This window comes from Leiobunum rupestre, chromosome 2 (genome assembly GCF_980474605.1).
Source record: "Leiobunum rupestre chromosome 2, qqLeiRupe1.1.hap1, whole genome shotgun sequence".
Classification (NCBI taxonomy): Eukaryota; Metazoa; Arthropoda; class Arachnida; order Opiliones; family Sclerosomatidae; genus Leiobunum; species Leiobunum rupestre.
The window spans coordinates 84313883-84341019 of record NC_143385.1 but is presented as its reverse complement, the minus strand read 5'-3'; the positions used below and the strand labels follow the sequence as shown (position 1 = coordinate 84341019).

General features: G+C 35.0%; 2 protein-coding genes across 4 annotated transcripts in view; one reads left to right on the top strand and one right to left on the bottom strand.

The window, feature by feature from the left end:
- Nucleotides 1–27137, top strand: part of LOC149959843 (neuromedin-U receptor 2-like) — a 185581-nt gene that overhangs the window by 91036 nt on the left and 67408 nt on the right. The window lies entirely within an intron of this gene.
- Nucleotides 2180–4944, bottom strand: LOC149959844 (uncharacterized). Its single transcript, XM_090165271.1, has 4 exons — nucleotides 4937–4944; nucleotides 4403–4858; nucleotides 2555–4333; nucleotides 2180–2497 (listed from the first exon to the last, which is right to left on the bottom strand). Exons 2-4 carry the CDS (start codon nucleotides 4838–4840, stop codon nucleotides 2180–2182), a joined length of 2535 nt encoding a protein of 844 aa, XP_090021397.1. The 5' UTR covers nucleotides 4841–4858; nucleotides 4937–4944.

Below are 27137 nucleotides of genomic sequence, written 5' to 3'. Positions count from 1 at the left end.
CTCAAATGTTCGTGACATCTTGTTAAGATATATATCCAAAGAATTAACTTATGGGCAAGATCCGATAGCTTTCGTAAACCACAGACCACCTACCCCAAGAAGGACTCGCATCAACCTCGAAAATAAGCTGTCTCAACATTGAGGCGGCTTTTTATACAGCAAACAGAAAAAGCGCGTGAGCATTTTTTATTTTACGAAATTAAATTAAAAATTAAGCCGTGCGCGAGCCAGCCTCTACAATTTTTTTTATTGTCGCGTGTGTTCATCTTTGTACCTTTAAAACTACCTCTACTTGCCATGAGATGGCGCACTCTTAAGTCATCGATTACACATTTAGCACTACCAATGGCTGTACTCGCTGTAATCGGTGTACAGAATTTCAGGAAGAGGTTAGCCCAAAGAATATACACCCCCAGGAATGGAAAGTTGGATATTATTGGTCGCGGCACTAGGTAGTCACATCAACTTCCGGTAAAAGAAAAAATCGTCTGCTCATAGTTTGCTCAAAAAAAAAGTCTTTCAGCCTAGGTTTTTCCAAAGTTTTTCCAAAGTTCTTTTATATTCTTAATTTCTTTTTCTTTCAAGTAGTGAAATAATTGTAAAGTGAAAAGTATGTCGGATATCAAAAGAACAGGTAAACAAAAACTTAATCGTGTAAAAATCAACAATTTTAAAACAAATTTTCCTTTCATAGTTGCTTGTACTGCTGCATTGAAATGCACCCTAAAACACATGAGCAATAATTCGAAGGACTTTTCACATTTGGATGCTGTATCTTTCTTCAAAATATTATCTAATTATGAAGAAATATCATTTAAACATGTCTTCTTCTCTTTAAATGAAGTTTTAACCACCGTTGTTACCTTAGATGTAATGCGAAGTAAATCCCGAGAGGATTATTTCATGGAAATGCACAAAATTTTATTAGATAAAGTTATTCGTGAAAAATTGGAAACAATTTTTGGAAAAGTGCAAGGTTTTGAAGGTTTGGCTGACAACTTAAAAAAGTTTTGCATTAGTTTATTTTTGCAAGACTTTTCCCACAAACTTATGTTGGAATTAAAAATTGGCGTTGAAAACAATGTTTTAAAAGATACCAAAAAGAAAGACAAAGAACGGAAACTAAGAGAAGAGTTGGGGATAAATGAAGTTGTGTACAATGTTACAGATAAGCCCAAGCCTCAACTTGATACGTTGCATTTTGTAGCAGGTTTTGTGGTGCAAAGATTGAATGTGAAAAATTGTCCACAAACTATAATAAAAGCACTTATAAAAGATACATCCGACTCATCTAAGCCAAATGCAAGTGAAGAATGGACACTTGCTCTCACTAGAGGAAAATTAAGAATTGTTACCGAAGAGTGTTTAGAATTATTTATCAAAATGAAAAATATTGCTGACAACTATTACAATTACAATTTGACCAAACTAAGAGGATCAAACATCAAAGAAATGGCTACGAAGAAAATTACAGAAGATCTAATCAAGGATTGGGAACAACTTACTAACGGAGATCAAAAGTGGTTTTGTAAAGTTGTTGATATTTTCCTCAATACTAGGGGAAAAGTTCTAGTAAAGGATTGTAAAGAGGAGTATCAACATGAAAACAAAGAATCAATCAAGAGAAAATTTTCATTAAGAAAAGCCTTGAAGGAGAAAAATAAACAAGAGGGCATTACTTTGAAAAATCCCAAAGTTGGAAAAGAAAATTCTCCGTTAAAAAAAAATGGTAAATGTGAATCTCTCATATCTAGTCAAAGTCAACCTTCGGGGTCAAGTATTTCAGATTATAGTTTTTTAAAAGATGATCCAGATGCGGATTTATATTTGCAATATATGTAATTTTTACAATAACAAAAAGCACACTGTGAATTTTTTAATGAAGTGTATCAATTTCTCAATGAGCATATTTCGTCACTTTAAAACCAAAACCACGTGATTTGTGCACAAAGTTACGTGTTTTTGGTTTTAAGGCGACGATTAATAGTTACTGGGAATTGATGGCATTTTTTTGTGATGATAAAAAGTTCCTAAATATGTTATGAAAAACTTTATAAATGCATTAAAAATGTTAAAAATTTATTGGTCAATTGTTGTATTTCCACCAAGCGCTTCAAGAACCAATCCTTTCAGGGATTTAAGTTTGTCAATATTGCATTGGTATTGCCATACAGAAGGGTTAGTATTTCTTCCGCTGGCAGCTCGGTGACGTCCAAACTCCTGTTCGAGAATATCTTGATTTAGATGCTGGGTTAGTACGTAAGACGCTCCTTTCTTTAATAGAAACTTGACAATTGCAGATGTTGATAGAGCTAGTAAATGTAGACGTTAAGCTATAAATCTTAAATTGATATAAAATAAAAGTCATTTTCAGTCCTTCTATTGTTTCACGACTAAGCAGCATGTTTAACCTTTCTGATTTGGAATATTCACCCGGTCTGGTCATGACTTCCCTTTCCCAGTCGTTCAAATAATTCATGAAGTCAACTTCCAACCACTAAAAAAGAAAAAGCTATTAATAACCTGTTAAATATATGAAAATAGAATTAATGACCTTTAATCTTTCATCATCTGCAATGCGATACGGAGCTTTATTTTCCTTTAAATACCGGGAAGCTTCAGTGCAGTTTTTCACATTGCATAAATCAAAGAATTTGTTGAATGTTCTTAGAAATGACACCGTTTCTGTATAACTCTTTTTGTCATGTTTAAACACCATTTCAACTGCAGAAGCAACTGTTTCGCTTAGAACTTGTGTTGCGTATGAAACTTTCATTTTAGACTGGTTATTCAGAAATACATGAGAATAGGTCAATTTGGGCAAATGTTTGAACTCTCCCTTGTCTCGAAGTAGTTTGTAGTATAATCTTACAATCACTTTGGAATTAATAAATTCACCATTTTTCCACAATTTTCTACTTAAGGAAAACAAGGCATTCCTAACGGTTTTCATTAGATGGGGAGCATCTGAGATAAAAAAAATTCGACGTTCTTCGTCAATGGAGTATAGGTTGTTGGTGAAGTAAGGCACATCTGCATTTCCTCCCTCAAAGTTGGTGTGGCATGTTCTAAAAAATTTGCGGTTAGTCGAAGCTCCATCAGCGACTACAGCAAGAATTTTGAAACCGTGTGATTCTAATCTACGAATTGCATCCCATATAATTGTATACAATGCACTAGATGTTGCTGTTGTAGTCGGAAAGTAGGCGAATGGTATCTTGATACTTGTAGTAATGCCTCTTATCATTAGCTGTAAAATGTGTGTTGCAAGCGGGGGAGTAGAAGAACCTTTTTCTTTTTGTTCAATATCGTCCAGTTTATTATGATCTGGTGATATGTCTTTAAATCCGGTTAATAAACCTGAATTTTTATGACTCACCAAATCAGGTTTTATGTCAAGCTCATCTAATAGTAACACAAAATATTTTTGGTGTTCTTCTAGTTCGTGTAGCTTGGTTTCTTTCACCATTTCAAGAAATTTTTCATTATTAAATCCGCTACCATTATCAACTGTGTGGCTGTGATTATACAATGTTCTAGTTGTTGGCATTGGTATAATTTTTGATTTCCTCATGATTTCGTAAGATGCCTTAGATTTGTTTTTCAAATAGGTACACCAATTTAAAAACCCACGATCCCACCTCATTCCATATTTGGAGGTGGTCATGGACTTGATTTGTTCTTTCAAAACAATGGAAGTGAATGAATCTTCATCTTCATCTTGAAGTTTTGCCTTGCATAGCTTCTCTATCAGCTGTCTTTTCTTTTGGGTTGTTGAGATTTGTATTACATTTTTAGTAGAACGTTTGATGGCAGAAGTAGCTTTAAGTTTTTTGGTCGCAGCTCGTACCCGCATTTTTCTTAAAGTACCTCTGTAAACAGAGCATTCTGGACATCGTATTTGGTTTTGGTTAAATTTCAGTAAACGAACACATCTAATGCTGTTAACAGAATTCAATCTATCGTTGTAAAAACCTTTTTTCCTGTAAGCTTGGTTACCATCAGTATTATACCTCTTGAAGTATTGCACCAAATCTGTATCTGCGTTTCCAGGGCACAATTTATACCCATCAATCTTCTTTAAAAGGTTAAGTACATCCTCGTTACATTGTATATGAATATTTGGGCATATATTTTCAAGAGGAAAATTTTCACCCAAAATTTTAAGGGAGAACTGCAAATTGGTTTCCAGATCAATTTTACACTCTATTGTTTTAAAGTCATTTTGATGTTTTGAAAATGTAGCACTCGTAGGACCAGCTTCCATTGCCCATCCTGTAGGAGGAAATAAGTTGACAATTTCAACGCCAATATTCATAGAAACAGCTTGCCCCTTTAAATATATTAAAAAAAAACAGTTAAGATTCTGTTATTACTTAGTTACTAGAATATTTAAGACTACCTCTAATCTTTCAGTCTGACTAACAATGTTATTAGGAATGAAAAGTTCTTTCCTTTTAAATGGTATATGTCTATTTTTTGGTGTTTCATTCACATTTCTGTTTGATATCATCATTGTTTCTTTTGAGTGTGTATTTGCTGCAGTAGGAGTTGTCAACATAGTTGGGGTCAAAACCTCTGAGAGAGGAATGGGATCCGGGTAATCTGGCGTTGGCCCTTGAAATCCATTAAAATGCCTTGAGCAAATGTTGCTAAATTTATTTATTTTGTCTATAGTGAGATCTCTTCTACCACAAGCTTCAACCCATTTTTTACACCTCCCTGGCTCCTTCTTAATGGAAGGAAACTTTACAAAAAAAACTCCTGGGGCTCCATTCACGCTTTTCGTTTTTGGGTTCAAACTCGATGTGCATGGTCCATAAAAGCAGGTTTTCACCATCTTATTAATTTCAAATTTCTAAGAATAAACAATAGGAAAAAAGCATAAATACTGTGAAAATACTCAGACATACCATTATTTAAAAGCTCACCTCACCTTGCTGTATGGTGCTATCCAAATGCTATCAATTTATATATAACTTGTACAAATATATAATGATATTTCAATAATACCACGAACAAATGTGTAATAATAATAAGGTGTATTAATATAAATTAAGTTAAAAATGCAGAATTATCATAACAAACATAACATTTCACGTTGAGAAACTTGAGACTGTTTAGCTTATAAATATATATTTTGAGCAGACGAATTTCACGAAGAAAATTATTTAAAAAAAAATGACCAATCACTGGTATTCGTAGAAACCGGAAATATGGCTGACAACTTTTTATAGCTTTGGAGGCTAGGGACAAATACTTTGCACTAGATAGAGCTACACTTTCCATTCCTGGGGTGTATATTCTTTGGTTAGCCCCAGGCCCGTCTTAAGACCTTTTGGGGCCCTGGGCTATATTATTTCTTAAGACCTTTGCGATCCCCAACGGCCAACCTTTCTATGTCCGTTGTCTAAATTCAACTACACAATAATCAAACCAAAACTTTTAATTTCAAAAGTATAACATAAGGTTTTTACTGACAGTGACTCGCTGTTGTTTTAGAAATTGTTGGTACGTCAAATTACTTTAGACGTAACTAAAAGATACATAATATTAAATGAGCATAAATAAAATTTAACCAACTAAACCCTTATCCCTAGAGTAGAGGCTGTATGGCCGGCCTTTCCGGGGCCCCAAAACCGGCGGGGGCCCTGGGCTGTAGCCCATTTAGCCCATGCCTTAAGACGGCCCTGGTTAGCCCCTCGACTTTCCTAACATTGGTTCCAACTGCGGGAAAAGTCGTAGACGTTCGCCTGTTTTACGAGTTACTGAAATTGTCTATTATTATTATATGTTTCTGCTCTTATTTCTTACAAATAAAGAATGCTAGAAATGAGTACAAATTAATGTTCAAAGTAGTTATAAGCAATAAAACATTTAAAAAAACTTAGGGAAATTTAATTTTCCATTAACATTTACAAATTAGAAGTTAAGATGATAAAACTGTTTAACCTTCTTTCACTATTAATTAACCAAAGGTTTCAATCTTGATTAGGATTAAAGGGGCTATAAACCACGTTTACACGTAAAAACATTATCGGCGTGTTTACATATTTCACGCGTACGCGTAACTTCCAGATAACGACGGCAGGAAATCTCTATAGAGTAGTTTAAGTTCGTAGCTTTGGCTATGGCCGCCATTTTGTGCGGGATTTTTTATCTAGGGGAAAAAGCATGGATGACGTCGTTTCACGTGATACTTAAATCACTGTATAGTAAGCTCGTGGCCAAGGCCTATTGAAAAGTAAAACGCCTTCAATTATTCAATAGTAAAATAGCGCATACTTTAAATATGATAAATTATGAAATCGGTACATAATATTGTAAACTCGCTTGGCTGTTGAAGGTAATATATTATATTAAGTTTATTTACTTAGCCTACCTCCCCAAAAAACCTGACGCCGCCTTTGCGCGCTGCGAAAATGTACCTTCTTGTCTGGAGGCGTTTATGGGCCTTTATAATAAAGTAGGCAACGGTTCGTTGTTTTTTTCTTGGCGACATTTTGCTTAAAAACATACAATGATTATAAAATATACAAATACCACGACAAACTCGTCGAAATATTATCTGTCCAAATGTGTAAAAGCATTTAAGGTGAAAATTTGATAAAAGTACTGCTACTTCATGGAAATTAATAAAATACGATTTATTGTCAGTAAAAGTATTATTTCGTTCTATCTCATTGGATGGAAAAGCGCAAAATGTTCTTAGAATTTTCGAAAAATCTTCATTTATTGGCAAAACAAAATCATAATATCAATCGGCTTACAAAAAGGTCGTTGGTGAAGATTGTTCATTTAAAAGCTCCTTCTTTGGGTGTTTAAATTTGAATCGAAAATGAGGCTTAAAAGATAGTGGACAATTTAACTCGGCGAACTAAACTTACCCGAGGTGTTACACACAGATTTTGTTCAAACTCGGGGGATTGGTAGACCTTCATGTAAATTGAAAAATCCTAAAGGGATTTTATTCAATGGGCAACGGTTTTGCCATGGCAACGAAAATTGTTTTTGACAACATAAAATGGAAATTTTCCCATTGAAAATAACATGGGATTTTGACCGATTCCAAGGTGAAACATTTTACAAAATTGAAAAAAAAAAAATTAAAATACCAAAATAATCAAAAAAAATTGATAAAAATTGACGAAAAAAATCAAAATTGATCACATTTTGATTAATTTTTTTAATTTTTTTTTTCACAGGGAAATTGGTCAAAATCCCATGTTATTTTCAATGGGAAAATTTCAATTTTATGTTGTCAAAAACATTTTTCGTTGCCATGGCAAACCCGTTGCCCATTGAATAAAATCCCTTTAGGATTTTTCAAGTTACATGAAGGTCTACCAATCCCCCGAGTTTGATTAAAATCGGTGTGTAACACCTCGGGTAGTCTCCTTGTTAGAATTCATAGAGGATGGTATCTACTTCTACGTCGAGTACATTTTGTTTAAACATTTATGCAACGGCGCATTAGCATTTATTGTAGACATCTGGGAGGTAGGCCAGCTCCGGAATAAGACGGACGACTCGCGCAGACGTTTAGAAAGACGCCACCAGGGACAATTCATCTTTATATTCGATTTATTTTAGAGAGCCTAAGGCCCTTCCTACCAGTCGTTTTCTTTTATAGCTCGAATAAAGACCCAATATATATATATATCACCGAATTGCTGCGAGGCGCAAAAGGAGGTTCGCAAATCGCTTCCTACTATTCCTTAAAACGTAAGCTAGCACTCTTCTTCTTGCCCGGAAGGCTTCCTGAAAAAACCACCGAAAGTATCCGCAGCAATTTGGAGCAGTTTGAGACATTTAGGATTTCGAAGGAAAGCATTAGCTTATCGCCCGTGGACAAGATAAGCGTTGGAACCAGACACGATACCAAGTTCTTTCGAAACTTCTTCGCCTGAAACATTCAAACATTTTTGTTGATTTTAACGTTTTGATGCTCTTTTCTTAGTAAATCTTAAAGTTTTCAAATTCGTTTTCTTATGGATCGAACGAGTGGCGAAACTCTACCCATTTCTAAATTTGAGCTTCGCTTTGAAAAATCTTCGCAACATTTTTTAATACATTTTAAAGAGATTTTTTTAGCAAATTTAGCGTTACTTTTTGGATCCGCTTAAAGCCAAGAGCACTTCACTCAACTCGTACTAGACAAACTATTTTTCTTTCCAGATCTACCGTTAATGATTGACACCTATTCACCTACTTTTCCTCTAAAAAGCATTTTTCCCTAGCATAATTTATTTATACATTACATTTTATATATTATATATTTTATTTTGACGTACAATGACATAAGACTTCAAAACCACCAACGGACTAAATAGCAATGTAATTCAAATAAAGTATAAAGATTTTGAGAAATACTGGCTAGGTAATTAACCGAAAGATTAGCTAGAAAACTCTAAAAGTAACTCGTAATAATATGTAATTTTCAATATCATAATGCAAAATTTTAAATTTTAAATATCTTAATGCAAAATTTTAAATATCTTAATACATAATTTTAAATATCTTAATACATCATTTAAATTATCTTAATACATAATTTAAATTATCTTAATACATCATTTAAATTATCTTAATACATCATTTAAATTATCTTAATACATCATTTAAATTATCTTAATACATCATTTAAATTATCTTAATACATCATTTAAATTATCTTAATACATAATTTAAATTATCATAATATATAATTTAAATTATCTTAATAAATAATTTAAATTATCTTAATACATAATTTAAATTATCTTAATACATAATTTAAATTATCTTAATACACAATTTAAATTATCTTAATACACAATTTAAATTATCTTAATACATAATTTAAATTATCTTAATACATAATTTAAATTATCTTAATACATAATTTAAATTATCTTAAAAATAATTTAAATTATCTTAATACATAACTTAATACATAATTTAAATTATCTTAATACGCAATTTAAATTATCTTAATACATCATTTAAATTATCTTAATACATCATTTAAATTATCTTAATACATAATTTAAATTATCTTAATACATAATTTAAATTATCTTAATACACAATTTAAATTATCTTAATACATAATTTAACTTATCTTAATACACAATTTAAATTATCTTAATACATAATTTAAATTATCTTAATACAGAATAGACGGTAAAATAAATTCCAACGGCTCCCAGCCTCTGAAGGGTTTTTGAATTTGGGGGTAGGAATAAAGGGGGAAAGTTTCGTGACAGCATGGCTGCCAGCCTCCCCACTTCGCGACTTTAATTGTCACTTAAGTCATTTCAACCGTTTTTCACGTCTATTACGATTGATATCAATTAATTATTTGTATTTTAATTTAAAGAATTCAAGTTATAGGTAAATTTACAGTTAAACAACCATTTTGTCTAGCTTTTATTCCCGAAATATAACGGTCAGTTTACTTAGATGGCGCCACGTGCTCTACGAAGAATCACGATTTAGATAATTGTTACTCGGCGACAGTTAAAAATTGGTCTCTGCGCATGCTCCAATACCAACCAATCCGGTGTTCCCTCCCTGGCTAGTGTCCAGTTTTTAAGTGGCAATAACGGTTTAAAATTCCACCCCATTTATTTTACCGTCTATTTAAATTATCTTAATACATAATTTAAATTATCTTAATAAATAATTTAAATTATCTTAATACATAACTTAAATTATCTTAATAAATAATTTAAATTATCTTAATACATAACTTAAATTATCTTAATAAATAATTTAAATTATCTTAATACATAATTTAAATTATCTTAATACACAATTTAAATTATCTTAATACACAATTTAAATTATCTTAATACATAATTTAAATTATCTTAATACATAATTTAAATTATCTTAATACATAATTTAAATTATCTTAAAAATAATTTAAATTATCTTAATACATAACTTAATACATAATTTAAATTATCTTAATACGCAATTTAAATTATCTTAATACATCATTTAAATTATCTTAATACATAATTTAAATTATCTTAATACATAATTTAAATTATCTTAATACACAATTTAAATTATCTTAATACATAATTTAACTTATCTTAATACACAATTTAAATTATCTTAATACATAACTTAAATTATCTTAATACATAATTTAAATTATCTTAATAACTAATTCAAATTATCTTAATACATAATTTAAATTATCTTAATACATAATTTAAATTATCTTAATACAAAATTTAAATTATCTTAATACATAATTTAAATTATCTTAATACATAATTTAAATTATCTTAATACATAATTTTAAAAACCTAAGTTTTAGGGAAAAATGTTTCGAGGCGCGATACCATGTTCTCAAGCCAAAATATTTCCTCCTTCAATTTAGCCTTCAATGGAGATGTTCCAAACAATATAGTCACAATATTGTACAGCTGTCCAAGGACTTGATTAGAGTAAATGTCGTTTCGTCAAGCTTTAAAATATACAATCATATCTATCACTTCTAAAGGGTGCGTTCAGACTCAAGAATCCATACCTCTACTTAGAATGCTTATCGCGGCAGATTTTCGTCTCGATGTGGCTGACGGTTTTTTTGACGTCACTATGTTCACTTAACAAATAACAACGTGAGAGGGGAGCGTGCGCAGAGGGGATTTTTTCTCTCGTAGGCGGGGCCAAAGTCGTCAGAGTGATTTTACCATACGCGATACGCCAGGATAAGCATTCCAAGTAGAGGTATGGATTTCTGTCAGACTATATAATTTTTAAAAGCCAACTAGTTTTGCAACCAAATTTGATGAATAGCAAATGTTGGTATACTTTTTGGGGGTGACCGTTCGAGATATCGAACTATTTGAAATTCAACCAATGAAATGAAGCTATTCCGTAACGTCATTGTCGCGGGAACTTTGAAAGATTGGACCCGTCGTCTGCTTACTGCCTAATATTGACATTATCTAAATAGCAGACTTCAATAATTTTGACAGGTTTACCTAATAGTTCGTTTTATCTAGGAGGCTAGGAGCAACAAACACAGCATCCCACACAAAGAGAACGCAACCCGTCGTGCATTTTCTTGCGTACATTTTTCATTGGTTAGGCGCTAGCACCTGCTGCCGTCGGAAGGGGAAAATTCGGAAATTGTCTTCCCCCTTTCCGTAAAACGTTCAGCGTAAAGGCTCGTCCAATGAAATTTGTACACAACACTGCGTTAGCGTGTTTAAAGGCTAGCTGCGTTCTCCTTGTGTTGTTTGCTTCTAGGTTTTATAAAGTAACGGGGCTTTCTTGTTTAAAAGTTGCTCTTCCGTCACAGTCTCTTACTTTTACAAGCTTAGCTAGGAGCGCGCGCTAATAGTCGCCAGAGGAATATAGGTTTTTCTAGCGCGCGTGCAAATTTCTCGTGCGAAGACTTAGTTATACTACTAAAGTTGGGTCTTTTGACGTAAGAGCAACATTTAACAAGTTGGGCAAGACCATCTTTATAAGATCAAATATTTCTAAATTTCACACAGGGAAACATTATAGCCCTCGTGTGAACGATTGTCGTACTATTGCGACCCATAAAAATTCCATATAAATGCATTGTTTGGTGGAAAGTGTGAATAGAGTAGGGTGACCAATCAGTAGCGGCCCCAAGAAGTTTTTCTGGTGGTGTGAGATCTCATTGTGGCACCCCCCCCCCCCATATGCGGTCGTATATTCGTGATTTTTTAATATATTTTCACTGTGGAGTCTCATTTGGAGGCTGTGTATTTAGAAGATCTATTTTCTAAATTTACTAGCGATTTAACTCCTCTTCACTTCGGTTTGACGTACTCCACTGTTAGACGCTACCTACAACCAGAGTTGCCAGAATAATATTTTAGATCTCGCACAAACCAACTTTAAAACTAGCCCAAATTCCCGCACAAGGCAAAATCTGATTAACCCCAAAAGAGCCCAAATTCCCGCCCAAGAAAAATGACCGATTTCTGCTATAGAACGGGAATTGACGCGTTATTTGAAAGTAATTTTGGAAAATTATTGAAAACATCACAGTTTGCAAAGCTGGTTCCAGCTTATATTTTCTAGGAACGTTGATTCCCGTTATGAAGGATGGGGTTGGAAGGGGGAAAACCGGTACCCGTTACTTCGCCTCGAATTTTTGGCACCAGCTCAAAAAACCGCCTCCCGCCCAGAGGTTTGTTTTCCCGCAACAGCCTCCGAAAAGCAGCCCAATTTGGGCGGAAAACCGCCCATCTGGCAACTCTACCTACAACGACTATCGGTTGCTAAATCTCCGGGTCCAGATAATGTTCACCCTCGGCTGCTACGCGAGGGTGCTTCGATTTTAGCCTCGCCTGTACTCTCTCTTTATACGCGCTCTATCTCACTGGGTAGACTTCCTGGGTTGTGGAAACATGCGATCATCCGTGCTATCCGTAAAACCCCTGGCTCCTGTGCCTATGATAATTTTAGAGGCATTAGTCTCACCTGTATCCCTTGTAAACATTTGGAGACAAATGTTCGAGATACTTTGGTGTCTTTCCTCGAGGGTCGATCGTTCTTCTCTAAAGATCAACATTGACAATTTTAACTAATTTTACAACAAATAATTTGCTTCAAATACAACGAATTACGGTTTGTTCTTCTTTACTACATCGTTGGTTCTGCTCTATCGAGAATTTGATATAATTTACCGATTAATTTCCCAACGAAATCGAATCGAGATTACTTCGTGCACGTGGAACTTGGAAGGGAAATAATATAGTAAAGCAAAATACACGAATGGAAATAATAGAGTTTGTATAGTTGGGCATGACTAAATATAATATGTTAATAGAATATATTTTATTGATTTTGTTTACTTACTTTGATATTTTTTTAGGGTGCAAAATTATAATTTCAGGCGTTTCGGTCTTGCGGTCAAAAGGTATTGGTCCCGTCGTTTCGATCCCGTTTCGGCGCCCCCACCTATGACGGCGCCCGGTGCGGTCGCACCGTTCGCACCGCCCTAGGGCCGGCGCTGTGACCAATTAATTGGTATATAGGATATGAACAACTAATTTAGTACTAACAAAATTTCACGGTCTTAACGGTTCTTTAAAGCTCCATTTCATCGATTGACTTAGAAAGTACGGTGTCGGTTGAATATTTAAAAAAAATTCTGGCCATTGAAAATATCATAAGGAAGATTTTTACACCGACTTCGCTGCAGATGGCGCTACATCACACTTAGGGGGCTTTCCCTTATTTCATAACGACGTGTGACTCATTCTCAGGTGGCACGTGTTAATCGAAACGTACCGAGATTGTGTCACATGCCGTTATTAAATAAGGGAAATCCCACTAGTGTTGTGTAGCGCCAGGTGTAAAACTCTTCCTCATTATACTAATTTATAACGAATACATTAGTTAAAAAATTTATAAATTAGTTGATGTTTCATTTAAATTCAAATATATTTTTCTCTGGTTTAAATAATAATAATAATGATCAGCTAGGCTAATACCCAAGGTCATCTAGTGACTTGCAGTGCCTTAAACATTGTGGCCGGATTACAATGCGTAGGAGGGTGGTGGCAAGTCCTTCATGTCACGCGAGCCAATAGCTCCCTACATTAATTATTACCGTTAACCTCAACAAGCAGCGTTTTGCCCACATGCAAATTCTTTTGTATCGTTGCTTACGTTATTATAAGGCCCGTTCACGGCCAATTTCCTCAATTATATTCTGGCATTTTAGTATGACAATCCCAGCCACTAGTCTATCTCGTATCTGGACCCCGTTGCCCAGGCAACGGCAAGGTTTCAAAGATTAGAGATTAAAGATTTTAATGGACGACTTGTACAAAAATATATAGCCCTTTTGGAACAGGGCGGCTCACCTATTAATTCAGGGAGCACAGTCTTATCAGTACTACTTATTTCTCAATGCAGGTAACAGAATCAAAAAAGAAAGATAAACAAAAAGAAATACATTGAATATAAAAATTATATAAAAAGAAAAAACCAAAAAACTTTATCCAAACAGAAGTGAAGAGAAGCACATTGTGAAAAACTAAATGAAAAGAGACTTAAAACGGTTTTAAGTCACAATTTATTTATTTAAAAATCCAACGTTTCGGAGGAACTCTTCCTCCTTCTTCAGGGATTTTTAAATAAATAAATTGTGAATTTTAAAACCGTTTTAAGTCTCTTTTCATTTATCCATACAGGATATAGGTTAATAGCACCTTGGGTTAATAATAGATATTGTGCAAAAACATATAGTATGGAAGGGGGGATTGTTTGTGGGCTCTTTTGCACGTTTCCATGCACCCAGCATGCTTTTAACTTGGTTCAAATTTCATAAAATATGGCGTTGCAAAGTGCGAACTGTGGTATTATATAAAATTTGTAATTTACGATTTTTTAGCTTCTTCAAAGTAACTTAATTTACCAGACAATAAGAAAAAGAAAGGTGATAACAAATATTTCATTAATTTAAATGATTTTAATATAAATTATGGTTTTGTTTCAATGGAAAAGGTTAAGCCTAACTATTGAAACCACTTATCGGAGCCATTTATCAAATGAAATAAGAAATATATTCACGATAGATGGTAAAATAAATAGAGGTGACATTTTTCACCGTCTATGCTACTTCAAAACCAGAGCGTAACGGCGCTAGCTTCTCCGAGGTAGCGCCTATGAACGTTTTTTCTTAAATAAACTTATCAAAATATAAGCAAACGATGTAAAAATTATAATAAAATGAGGAAAAACTAATAGGGTCTGTTTTAGCCGCTATCTATCTAGGTGTTAATAGCGAACCAAAGGGGGCGTAGCCGTAGCGATAGTTTTCGGTCGCGATATGTTAAAAACTCAATGCTATCTCAGGAGGGAAGCATTGGATTGGTTGACCTTTGAGCACGCGCAGCGATCAATTTTCGCATGTCGCCGAGAAACCAATAACTATATAAATCATGGTCCCTAGTGCAGCACTGGCGTCATCTAAGTAAACTAACCTTTATATTTCGGAAACAAAGGTTTGACAAAAAGCTCGTTTAACTAAAATGTTGCTTTAACTTTGAGCTCGTTAACTTAAAATGCAAATTATTACTTGAACGAATCATCATAGTCGTGGAAAACAGTAGAAATGTTTTCAGTGACAATTGATGTCGTGATTTGCTTCCACTTGGACAATCTCATTTCCCCCTCTGTCGGTTCTAATTAATCCCTTTTTATCCCTTTCATAAAGAAAAATCAATTTTTTCTCCCACTTTAATATTTTTTTACCTAAAACAATCAGTATTACAATTTTTAGGCCCTATAAAAAGAAAAACATTTTTCTTAAAAATATTTTAAAATCGGCGAGTGGCTGATCACTTTCCATAATCGGTGTGCAACCCTGTAGCATTGACTGTACTAAAGTGACTATGTAATCGATTACAGATTTAGCACTACCAAAGGCTGTACTCGCTGTAATCGGTGTACATAATTTAAAGAAGTGGTTAGCCCCTCGAAAATCTGTGACACACTGACCAGTAGCGACGCTAAGGGTGGGCTGAAGTGGGCTTTAGCGCCCTTGCATTTCTGAGAGGGGCCACATATTTATATTAAAAGGGCCACATACTTATATTTAAGAGGCCACATATTTGAAATTTCTTTGTTTTTATTGCCAAGTAAAGTTTTTCGGGGGGAAAAATCTTTAAAAATCAATTCGTTTACTCAAAGAGATAGTAGACCATAAACAGATAGATTCGGGAGGCGAAGGGAGCGGAAATGGAGAGAAAGTTTAATGAACAATTGAAAGAAAAGAAAGGGGCTTGAGGGAATTTCGGGAAATACCCCAGCGGGCATGCACGTCAATGCTCGGAATCCGACGCTCGGATACAAGCTCAGAAGGGGGTCCAGTAAACGCGACGATAGCCACAACAATAAAACGACCTTGCTCTTCTCGCTTCCTGGAAAATTCTGCGGTTTTTCGATTTCACCACTTTTGCGAAATATGGTCAATGCCAGGCTCGACCGCTAAGCTGCTTTTTTTTTAAACATTTCTTTCCATTTCGTCTTGAGCTCCAGAACGAGTCAGGTCTATTTTGAAAGTCTTCCTCGAATTTTAAGTCTTTAGTCTTTCTGTTCTATTATTTTGGCAAGAGCGGACTTCTACCTCCTCGAGGTTTAAAGAAGCCCTAATGCGCTTGTTTAAAATATAAACACTTAGCTAAATGACTAGTTGATAGTTTGATTTTATTTCAAATTATTTCAACAGCCTTTTAAAGGCTAATTAACTTTTAATAGTTAATTTTTCCAAAAAGCATTTTTCAGGGCTAGCTAACTATTAGTAGATATATATTTTCCAAACCGCCTTTGTCAAGGCAAATTACTATTATTAGTTATTTTTCTAATATCTTAGAAACTTAGTCTTATTATTTACTAAGATAAATATTCCTCGAGAATTAGAAGGATATTAGAGATACATTTTAGATAATTATATCCGGTAAATTTAACTATTTAAGTATTGACAAATTAAAAAAATTGTAGAAATGAGTGGGAGAAAATTTTCGTCCAGAAGCCAAAGTCGCAAAAAGCGAAAAGCCAGTCAAGAATTTTTAAATTCTCAAAAAGGGGCTCTAAATAAGTACTTCAAAACATCAATTCCAGTCTTAGAACAAACGCAATTAAATGCAATTGCGAACAAACTTGACTTACCAACCACTACTGAATCTTTAAAAAATCAACTTTCCCACAACGAAAACAAATCGCTAGAATCCGAACCAAAACAAAATAGTACTGACAATAAAATAAGCTTATTGAAGGACGCTATAGGGGTTCTTGTTGAAAGTAATCTTTCAACTAATAAATCGAACGATGTTATAAATAAACATTCTATGTTGCAAACGAGTCAAAATGTTTTCGATAAAGTTGTAGAAGGCATTGAAGGATCAGTTATTGATAATATCTTAATAGGAGCTCCTAGTGAAAGTGAATCAAACAATTCAAATGACATTGCACTTGCATTTGTCGCTTCCAGGAATTCCCGAGAACTCCATGAGAATAGCAGTATCGTGCACCATTTAACTCCTGCTCTATCTGATTTAAATGCAACTCAAATTATTCCTGACATTAGTATCGACATGGATTCTCCACTCGCTCAACCAAGGCTCTTATCATTTCCCCAAACGATTATTAGGGGTCAAAAACGAAGAGTCAATAGTATTTATTATGTAAAATATCCCTTTTTGGAATATTCGACAGTAAATGACATGGTATACTGTTTTTGCTGTCGTCATTTTCCAAGCAGTGGTAAAAAAACATATTTCACAACTGGTTTTAAAAATTGGAAAAATATGAATGAGAAATTTCACGAACATTTTACTTCCGAGAAATCGACCCACCAATTAGCGGAAACGAAGTACATACATTTTTTACAGTCTAAGAAACGAGGAGCTATAACTTCACAGATAAATAAGCAACACCGTTTAGATACTATTCGAAACAGAGAAGTTTTATCCGCCCATGTGCAAATTGTTTTAACATGCGCTCAACAGGATATCGCGTTAAGAGGGCATCGAGAGAACGACGATCAGCAAAATCGTGGAAATTTCATTGAAATCCTAGAATTGTTAAAGCGCATTTCACCTGACTTAAAGAAAAAAGTAGATAGCATGCCCAATGTAGCAAAATATACCCACGGATCAATACAAAACGAGCTTATTAACACTAGTGGTGCACTTGTTCAAAGAATGATTATTCAGGATATTAATGATTCGGGTGGTTTTTACGCAATAATTGCTGACGAAACTAGGGACAAAGGCGGTGTAGAACAACTAAGTGTTTGTGTTCGATTTACCACCACTAAGGGAGAGGTTCTTGAAAGGTTTTTGTCTTTTGTGGATTTACATAAATTTGACGCTGAATCTTTATCTTCCGCGATTATTAATATTCTTTTATCAAATGGGTTAAAATATCAAACTGTGTAGCGCAAACATATGACGGAGCGAGTGTAATGAGTGGAAGTAAGTCGGGAGTGAACATTAGGATTAAGGATGCTGTGGGTGGGATGTGTCCTTATGTGCACTGTTACGCCCATCGCCTAAATTTATTTTTGGTGGATACCTGTAAGAATGTACCAATAATTCGTGAAACACTTGGTTTGTTACAGGTAATTTATACATTTCAAAGTAATTCGTCACTTCGAAGTGAGTATTTTCAAGAGGCCCAAAAAGAGCTTGAATACGATGTAATATTAAAATTACCCCAGAGTTGTGACACTAGATGGTCCAGTAAAAAAAATGTATACATTTTTTTAGAACTAGATATAATGCTGTAGTTTTAGCTTTAGAAAACTTAATTGAAAGTGGCAAATCTGAGGAAGCAGCCGAATGTAGAGGGTACCATTCCCAGCTTCAAAATTTCAGCATTTTATTAATGGTCGTAGCTTTAGATGAGATTTTAGGCGTAACAAATGTGTTGTCTGAATATTTGCAAAATCCAAAAGTAGTTATAACTCAAGCCGTAGCAATTTGCGGTGCCACAATAAAAAAGTTAGAAACAGACCGAAATTCTGAAAGATTCGATCAAATTTGGGATGTTGCGAAACAATTAGCTCTCTCAGCCTCAATTCCAGTACCAGAAAAGAATAGTTCCGTCAAAGTACCCATGAAAAGAAAAATTATTTAAAACAAAAGGTTAAAAGGTACCATAATAACGGGTACTATAGGAAGTCGGGAAACGGAGTTCAAAACTATTGGCGACCAACTTAAAGCAACTTATTTTGAAATTTTAGATAGATTCGTATTAGAAAGGAAAAAAGATTGTTAGAAAATTGTTCTATTTATGAAGAACTTTGCGCATCAGACCCAAATTCGAGCGAGTTTTTGAACGTTGAAAAAATTACTGCGTTTTGTCAAAACTACAAAAGATTTAATTTTGAAATGGAGTCTCTGAAAAATCAGGTCAACGTTGCCAAAATGTTATTTAGTACCAAAAGCGGTGAAAACATAAACACAGAAAGTTTGCAAACGCAGCTCGAAACCAATGAATATCTTAAACCTCAAAATTTGCAAAATGTTTCCGATTGCTATAAATATTTATTGACATACGAGCAGGCATTCCCAGATCTCGTAAAATATTTCCAAATTGTATTATGCATACCTGTTGCTAATACTATTTCAGAGCGTAGTTTTAGTACACTTAATAGACTCGAATCATTTTTAAGAACAACAATGTCTGAAAATCGATTAACAAATTTAGCCTTGCTCTCTATAAATAGAGATTTATCTAATAGGTTAAGAGACAACCCTTTGTTGGTTGTTGACGAGTTTAGTAAAAAAAAGAGAAGAGTGCAATTTATACTTTGAGTTAAATTTTCAATTTTTTAAATATGTAGAAGCTATAAGAGACATATTGGAGGGCAAGCCACAGCTGCCACCAAATTATAAGGGGTAACTAAAATGGTAAGGGCCACAAAACTCTTAGGGGCCACAAAATATTTAGCCCACCCGTGAAAAAACCTTAGCGCCGCTACTGACACTGACACTGGCAGAATGGTGCGCTCAGAGAGCAAGTGCTAGTGCGCCTCCGCCTGGGATTCCGAATTCGGGGGCTCCAATAAAGGTTGAGGTGTGGTATTTGAAGAAGTAGACCAAAATATTTCTGGCGAAATTTAGAAAATTTCCAAAACCCTTAATTTTCCCTTATTCCCTCTCTTACAAAATAAAATCCCCTTTAAGTCTTAAAATCCTTAAAAGTTGATTTTATAAAATGTCTTTACGCTTGCCCAACTTGTTGAAATGTTGCCCTGGAATAGCAGGTCCAAATGTTTCAGCAACGCTACGTCACACCGGAAATGGAAAAAAGCGTACAGTAGAAAACCGGTTCCGAAATCTTGCAACGTATAATTTGTTGCAAACTACTGAACGTAGCCATGGTCTAAAAATGAGTTCATAAACTCTTTAGTGGGAGAGAAAACGGATCCACAGCTGAAGCGGGAGGCAACATTTCAACAAGATGGCCAAGGCTATTTTATAAAAAGAACTATTCCTCAAAGTGGAAGCACTAGTCGCGAAGCGGTGAGGCCGCCATCCATGGCATCACGAAAAATTCCCCTTTTCCCTACAACCCACTTCAAAATCTTTCGATTCTGGGAAGCAGTTACTGACTATGTAGAGATGGTTAAAAATTCCACCCACCTTTATTTTATTTTACCGAATATAATTGAGCACCCAAAAATCGGTGACGCGTAAAAGGCTAATTAGTCTGACCACCTATTAAGACGATATTGAAAAGCCATTTTGGCTCCGTCCGCAGAGCAGGATCCCCCGGAATGTTTCACAACGGGATATTAATCTCTAGCGTGAGTTCGAACTCAGGAGTCCGATACTTCGGCGTTGCGCGGCTATGCTGACTGAGCAGCGTTGCCAGATCTAAAATCTGAAATTATCGTATCTAGGCCAAAAAATTATCGATTTTCCTGGAAAATTATCGTACATTTCTTTTTGGCGATAAATTTTAATTCATACATAAATGCGTTGAATTTAGATGACTTTTTAAAGCACTACAGGAGTTTCATTTCAGGGAAATAAACAAAATGTCTATTATCATTATTAACTGAACTTAATATGTTTAAAAATGTTTTAAAAAATGCGGTAATAGCTAGGAGTAATAAACTCACACTCTGGACTACGCGCACAGAAAATATATATCATTCATTTTTAAGTAGAAAAGTTATATAAATTAATAATAAAATATAAATCGTTCGTAGGTTTTTAAAAAAATCTAAAGATTATCGTACATTATAGTACGTTGAGGCAGAATTATCGAAATAATGGTACGATATCGTACGCCATGAAAATTATAGTACGCCCTAAAAATTTTGATTAAATTATCGCACTGTGCGATAATTATCGTACGTCTGGCAACGCTGTGACTGAGCCAACGCAGGGCTCTAGCACTTGGAGGGTCTCGACATGGACGAATTAATGAGGACACTTCTCCGGCCGCTTTCCATTTCCCGCTTCTAGAGATGGGGTTATTTCGCGATTCTCTCAGAAGGGCGCGCTGGCTTCGACTTCAGGGGAAAATAAGACGTCACGTGACCACCGAATCTCCACGTGTATTTAACACAAAGCAGCGTGCGATTTTTTAAAGGTATATTGGTGATTTAAAAAGCGGTAAGTAATTAAAAAAACATTTTATACCTTTATTAAAAACGTAAAATAAAATGTTTGAATATTTCTAGAGAGAGCAGACAGTATTTTATTTATAATAGTTCCGAAATTCGCCAATAGGGGGCAACAGTGTTTCGAGAGTGATCACTTCTCTTGCCCCCCAAAAAGTACATTTTTACCCCCCGAACACTAGTCTTCCTCCCCAGTGAGATAAATCTGACTCGATACAGAAGTCAAGCTTTGGAGATAGCGTGGTAGAAGGCAGCCCGCGAAGTGTCCTTCAGTAATTCGTCCATGGTCTCGAAAAGGGTTTGGAAATTGCTCACTCCCCAGCCGCCACAATGCACGAATAGCGTATAGGGCGGGAGCAGCTGTATACGATCAAAAGTAAATAGGGGGAGAAAGTCTGGCACTTGGGTCGAACCGCACAACGTCTTATTTGAGGGGTAAAATTTTTGGGCTTCGGAAATGACTTCCCCCCCGCCTCTTTACGCCACGATGAAAAATAGTTATCTATAAAATACGTGAATATTAAACTTTTGCTTTCGATAATTTGGTTAATTTAGTTCCTAAATAAAGTAGATATATGATAGAAACTAAAATGCGACATTTTAAAAATAATACCGCGACTTTTGAAAAGAAATAAACTGTAACTAGAATAACGCTCACTTAAATCGTGGAGAGCGTGGCGCCATCTAAGAGCAGAGATCGGGACTAATTGGTAAATTTACGATGTTAAGGCCTAACAATTTGCAAGTTTAACTGAAATAATAGCTATAGCTACGAGCTTTTTTGTTTATTTTACAATTGATATAGTAATTATTAATTAAAATCAACCGTTATCGAAGGAAATAATGGTCAGCATTTGACAGAGAGACTATTTGAAATCGCGAGGTGGTGACATGGTTGCCAGGGAATAAAATTAAAAATTTTCATCTTGAGCGCGGACCGGAATACCACAAATGCACTACTTCGCGCGTAATGTGCTATCCTTATTGGTTATAAATATCACGTGATCACTAGCTCTTTAAAAAGGGTGTCAAGCATGGTGGAAGGTAAAATCTGGAGGCAGTGATAGACTTTCTCCCCCTATTTACTTTTGATACGATGGGGTCGGTGTGCACCGGTTTCAATATAAAATAAATATTTACCTGGCTGCGCTCAACAATAGACAGTAAAATAAATTCCAACAGCTTCCCGGCCTCTGAAAGTTTCTTGTAGTTGGAGGTAGAAAAGGGGGAATTTTTCTTTTCGACATGGCTGCCAGTCCCACCACTTCACGACTTCAGCTCGGTGATAATTTTTACTAAATGTCATACTTATTAGACAGGTGAAAACTTGTAGGAGTGAATACGTAGCTTTATCGGTTACAATCTGCACTCTTACAAGCTCCCTCGTTCTCGATACACGTGGAAAGAACACGGACAGCTAGCAGAAGACCCATATTTTCTGGATTCGCTACGTACTAGTGCCATCTATCTGTGACAAAAATTAGTATTTGGAAGAAAGAACACGGTAGCTTAGGCCTAATAATGTTGATAGCCCTTGAGAAACGTGGAGTTGAAGTCGGGTGTTATTTATTTTTGCTTTGGTGGAAAGAGGGCGCATCCAGAAAGTACACGTTGTCTGCTAGTTGTCGCTTCCGTATCAGTCCCTCGTAGAATTGTGGATCTATAATATTTCATATATCTATGCTCCATACGGCTTATAATTTATTATTAATGATAAATTGTTATAATAACTGTACTTAAATTTAAAGCGCCGGAGAGTGCTCTCGATGCCCAAGTTTTGAAGGAGTCCCAAATATTAGAGAGGTTAAAGCAAATGTTGGCTCTATCATTGCCACCTGCATTATGATAACGCCCTTATTATTACAGATGACAATTAATTTATCCGATTCTTAGAAAAAAAGGACTTTACTGGAGCGTGGTGCCATCTATTAATGGAAAAGGAAGCTAAAATTCAAAATAGTGAAACAATAACGTCATCAGAGAACCTTTTATTATTATTATAATTAGACAACTTATACGCTACTTAGTGGACTTTAACTTAAATTATATATACCCCATCAAATATATAGTTAGAAATTACTATAATTTAAGTTATTAACCAATAGTTGATTTTATAAAATAAAAGGGGTCTTGCCCAACTTGTTCAAATGTTGCTCTTACGTCACAAGACACAGCTCTATTAGTATATTTTGCGCACGAGCGATTTCCACGCGCGCGAAAAAAACCTATATTCCTCGCGACTGTAGCGCGCTAGTAGGCTTGTGAAAGTAAGAGACTGTGACGTAAGAGCAACATTTTAACAAGAAGGCCACGTGCCCACGTTAGATAATAAAAAGAACTATTTACGACGTTTTAAATGTGTCACGTACGTAAGCTCGACAGAAATAGGGCGTCGTCTTGAAGTTGTGAAATATTCGACTCCGAAGTACAAACGGGAAAAGTAAAACGTCTAAAATGTTCACGTGACTCCCGACGTTGTTCAAACTTCTAGAGTGTTCTGCAAGACCACTCTACTATACCAAGTGCTTGTACGAAACGTGATCATAACAAAAGTTTCAGCTTGCTCGAGTGAATAAAATAAACTACGCATACTTAATTTAAATAATTTAAAAGAGCCGAAACTTATGCATTTTTAACTTTTCAAAGTTCCGAGAAAATGTTCATCCGCTTTAAATATACAGGGGTCCCAGCTGGAGAGATGCCTAGTTGAAAACTGCGACAACAGAAAACGCTTAAGACACAATATTATTCATGTGTTCTATATGTAAACGCAAAAACCAAAAGAGCCCAGGAATTTTTACCCCCAGGGGCCTCCAATCGGCTTAATCCGCCCTTTAAACCCCTCCTAATTTCATTTTGACAGAAATGCGGAATCCCGAATGAATTAATCTTCAATGACGATGTTGATACTATTTTTAGCGTTGCCCCCCCCCCCGCATACTTTAAAAGTAAGCTTCTTCTCCCTATACGAAATCGAATCAGCCCAATATATCATTAATATACTGCAATTTCTCGGAGATTCCCGATGATTTATCGCAATTTATCCGTGATTACCAATGATTTCTCACAATTTAGCAGTGATTACCAATAATTTATCACAATTTCTCGGTGATTTACAATTATTTATAGCAATTTATCGGTGATTTCCAATGATTTACCGCAATTTCTCGGTGATTCCCATTGATATATCGCAAATTATCCGTGATTACCAATGATTTATCACAATTTATCGGTGATTTCCAATGATTTCTCACAATTTCTCGGTGATTTCCAATGATTTATCGCAATTTAGCCGTGATTACCTATAATTTCTCACAATTTATCGGTGATTACCAATGATTTCTCACAATTTCTCAGTGATTTACAATTATTTCTCACAATTTCTCAGTGATTTACAATTATTTATAGCAATTTATCGGTGATTTCGAATGATTTATCGCAATTTAGCCATGATTACCAATGATTTCTCACAATTTATCGGTGATTTCCAATGATTTCTCGGAGATTTCCAAAGATTTATCGCAATTAATCCGTCATTACCAATGATTTCTCACAATTTATCCGTGATTACCAATGATTTCTCACAATTTAGCAGTGATTACCAATAATTTCTCACAATTTAGCAGTGATTACCAATAATTTCTCACAATTTAGCAGTGATTAATAATAATTTCTCACAATTTAGCAGTGATTACCAATAATTTCTCACAATTTAGCAGTGATTACCAATAATTTCTCACAATTTATCGGTGATTTCCAATTATTTATCGCAATTTCTCGGTGATTCCCAATGATTTACCGCAATTTCTCGGTGATTCCCATTGATATATCGCAAATTATCCGTGATTACCAATGATTTCTCACAATTTATCGGTGATTTCCAATGATTTCTCACAATTTATCGGTGATTTCCAATGATTTCTCACAATTTAGCCGTGATTACCTATAATTTCTCACAATTTATCGGTGATTTCCAATTATTTATCGCAATTTTTCGGTGATTTCCAATGATTTCTCACAATTTATCGGTGATTTCCAATGATTTCACGGTGATTTCCAAAGAATTCTCACAATTTATCCGTGATTACCAATGATTTCTCACAATTTATCCGTGATTACCAATGATTTCTCACAATTTATCCGTGATTACCAATGATTCTCACAATTTATCGGTGATTTCCAATTATTTATCGCAATTTCTCGGTGATTTCCAATGATTTCTCGCAATTTATCCGTGATTACCAATGATTTCTCACAATTTATCCGTGATTGCCAATGATTTCTCGCAATTTATCGGTGATTACAGAAGATTTCTTAAATTTTTTTCTTAAGCGATTTTCTGTGATTACTTACGATTTGTACACCTGATTACTGAAGTGACTACTCCCTCGGTCTCAATATAGTAATTATCCCTAAGTATATAAATAAATGTATACTTGGTATAAATAAATAATTTCTAGGCCGAATCTAAGACAATTAAGAATTTGAAAAGTGAAAATATGAAGTTAGTAGTTGACGGTAAATAATTTAGATGGTGTTTCTAAAAATAGTATTATCGATTAGATGTCAACGAAAGATACCTTAAAAAAGGCGAAATGCCAGGACAATTTGCTTTATTTGACACGTGACATCCCCGACTTTGGCTACTGGCGTCAACGACGTGTTCATCGCGTCACAGTTTTCAAGCGGAGTGTCTCACGTCGCTGGCCGAAGATAGATGGGCTGCCCATTCCTCGGATTATTAGCGAATAAATTTAGTTCGCGGTCTCCATTTCCCGAGGGACACCTAAGCTTCCGCACCTCATCTCCAATTTTTGACGTCTCTTTTACCGAGTTCGTCTTCCGGCGTTCGATTTAACTCGAGATAGTGGGCGAATAAAATTCTTGCCCTATTGCCTTTGGATATCGTAAATATTTAAACAAAATATTTGGCAAGCATATTCTTGGGAAGGTACACTACAGGAAATAAGATATCGTAAACAGGAACTAGCGACTTTCTTTACGAAACTGACTTATTCTTGCCAAGTTTGTATTAAAAATTTGGTGATGGTAAAGTAAACGCTTAGCCTCAGGCCGTATAATACTTAATTAGTTCGCCTTAAACAAGAACTAGTATACGTGAGGATGGTCCGTTTCTATTCGTAAACATGGACTGCACTGCACTCCTATGGGTTTTATTTTTCCTTGGCTGCTGTATCGTTCAATCACTTTTTTTCGTTTTCGTGTGTCCTGTTTTATTACCAAAGATAGATAACAAGAATACATTTAGGTTAACAGAGAATCTATAGTTAGCCTTGTGATTCCCCGAAGAAAAACCACGCTTTTTTAGTGTAATTTTTCGCTAACCAGTTAGGAACTTGTTAGTTGGAAACTTGTTTTGATCCCTGGACGAGAGAAATACATGTAGGTTATAACTATTTATTGGGGTTTTGTCGGCAGTACGAACCAGTACCTACGCTTTTCCTTTATTAGTTGCTCGAATTTTCGGTAGCCGGCAGTAGATAGCAGCTTTCTTTACATCAGGACATAAAACGGTCCTCCCAAGGATTCTAAAAGTTGCTTCTATATTGCAGCTGTCGAGGGCAAACGTAAAAGAGTTTATACTTAAGGCCTCGTCACACGAGACTACATTTTTGCAAAATCATTGTTGGCCAACACGAAACGCAAACCAATTTGCGCCGTGTGAATTGATAAAATATTTCCAGAATGCGTTGGACACAAACGACTTTGGTGACCAAGTGCCGAAGAACGCCGTGTTCCTTATATATATACAGGGTCTTTTTTTTTGCTCGGAAAAGTGTTTTTTTTCAAAAACTATTTATAGTACCGATTTCAAATTTGGAAGGTCAATTCTCTATACCGGGGGACATCAGTTTGAGAAATTTGAGCGTTTTCGGTAATGTTTTTCACCAATTTTGAAAAATTATTTTTCGACCACTAGGTGCGAGATAAAAAATTTCTATTATAAAGTTGTAGGCCGTCATCGAAAACCCTTAAAAAT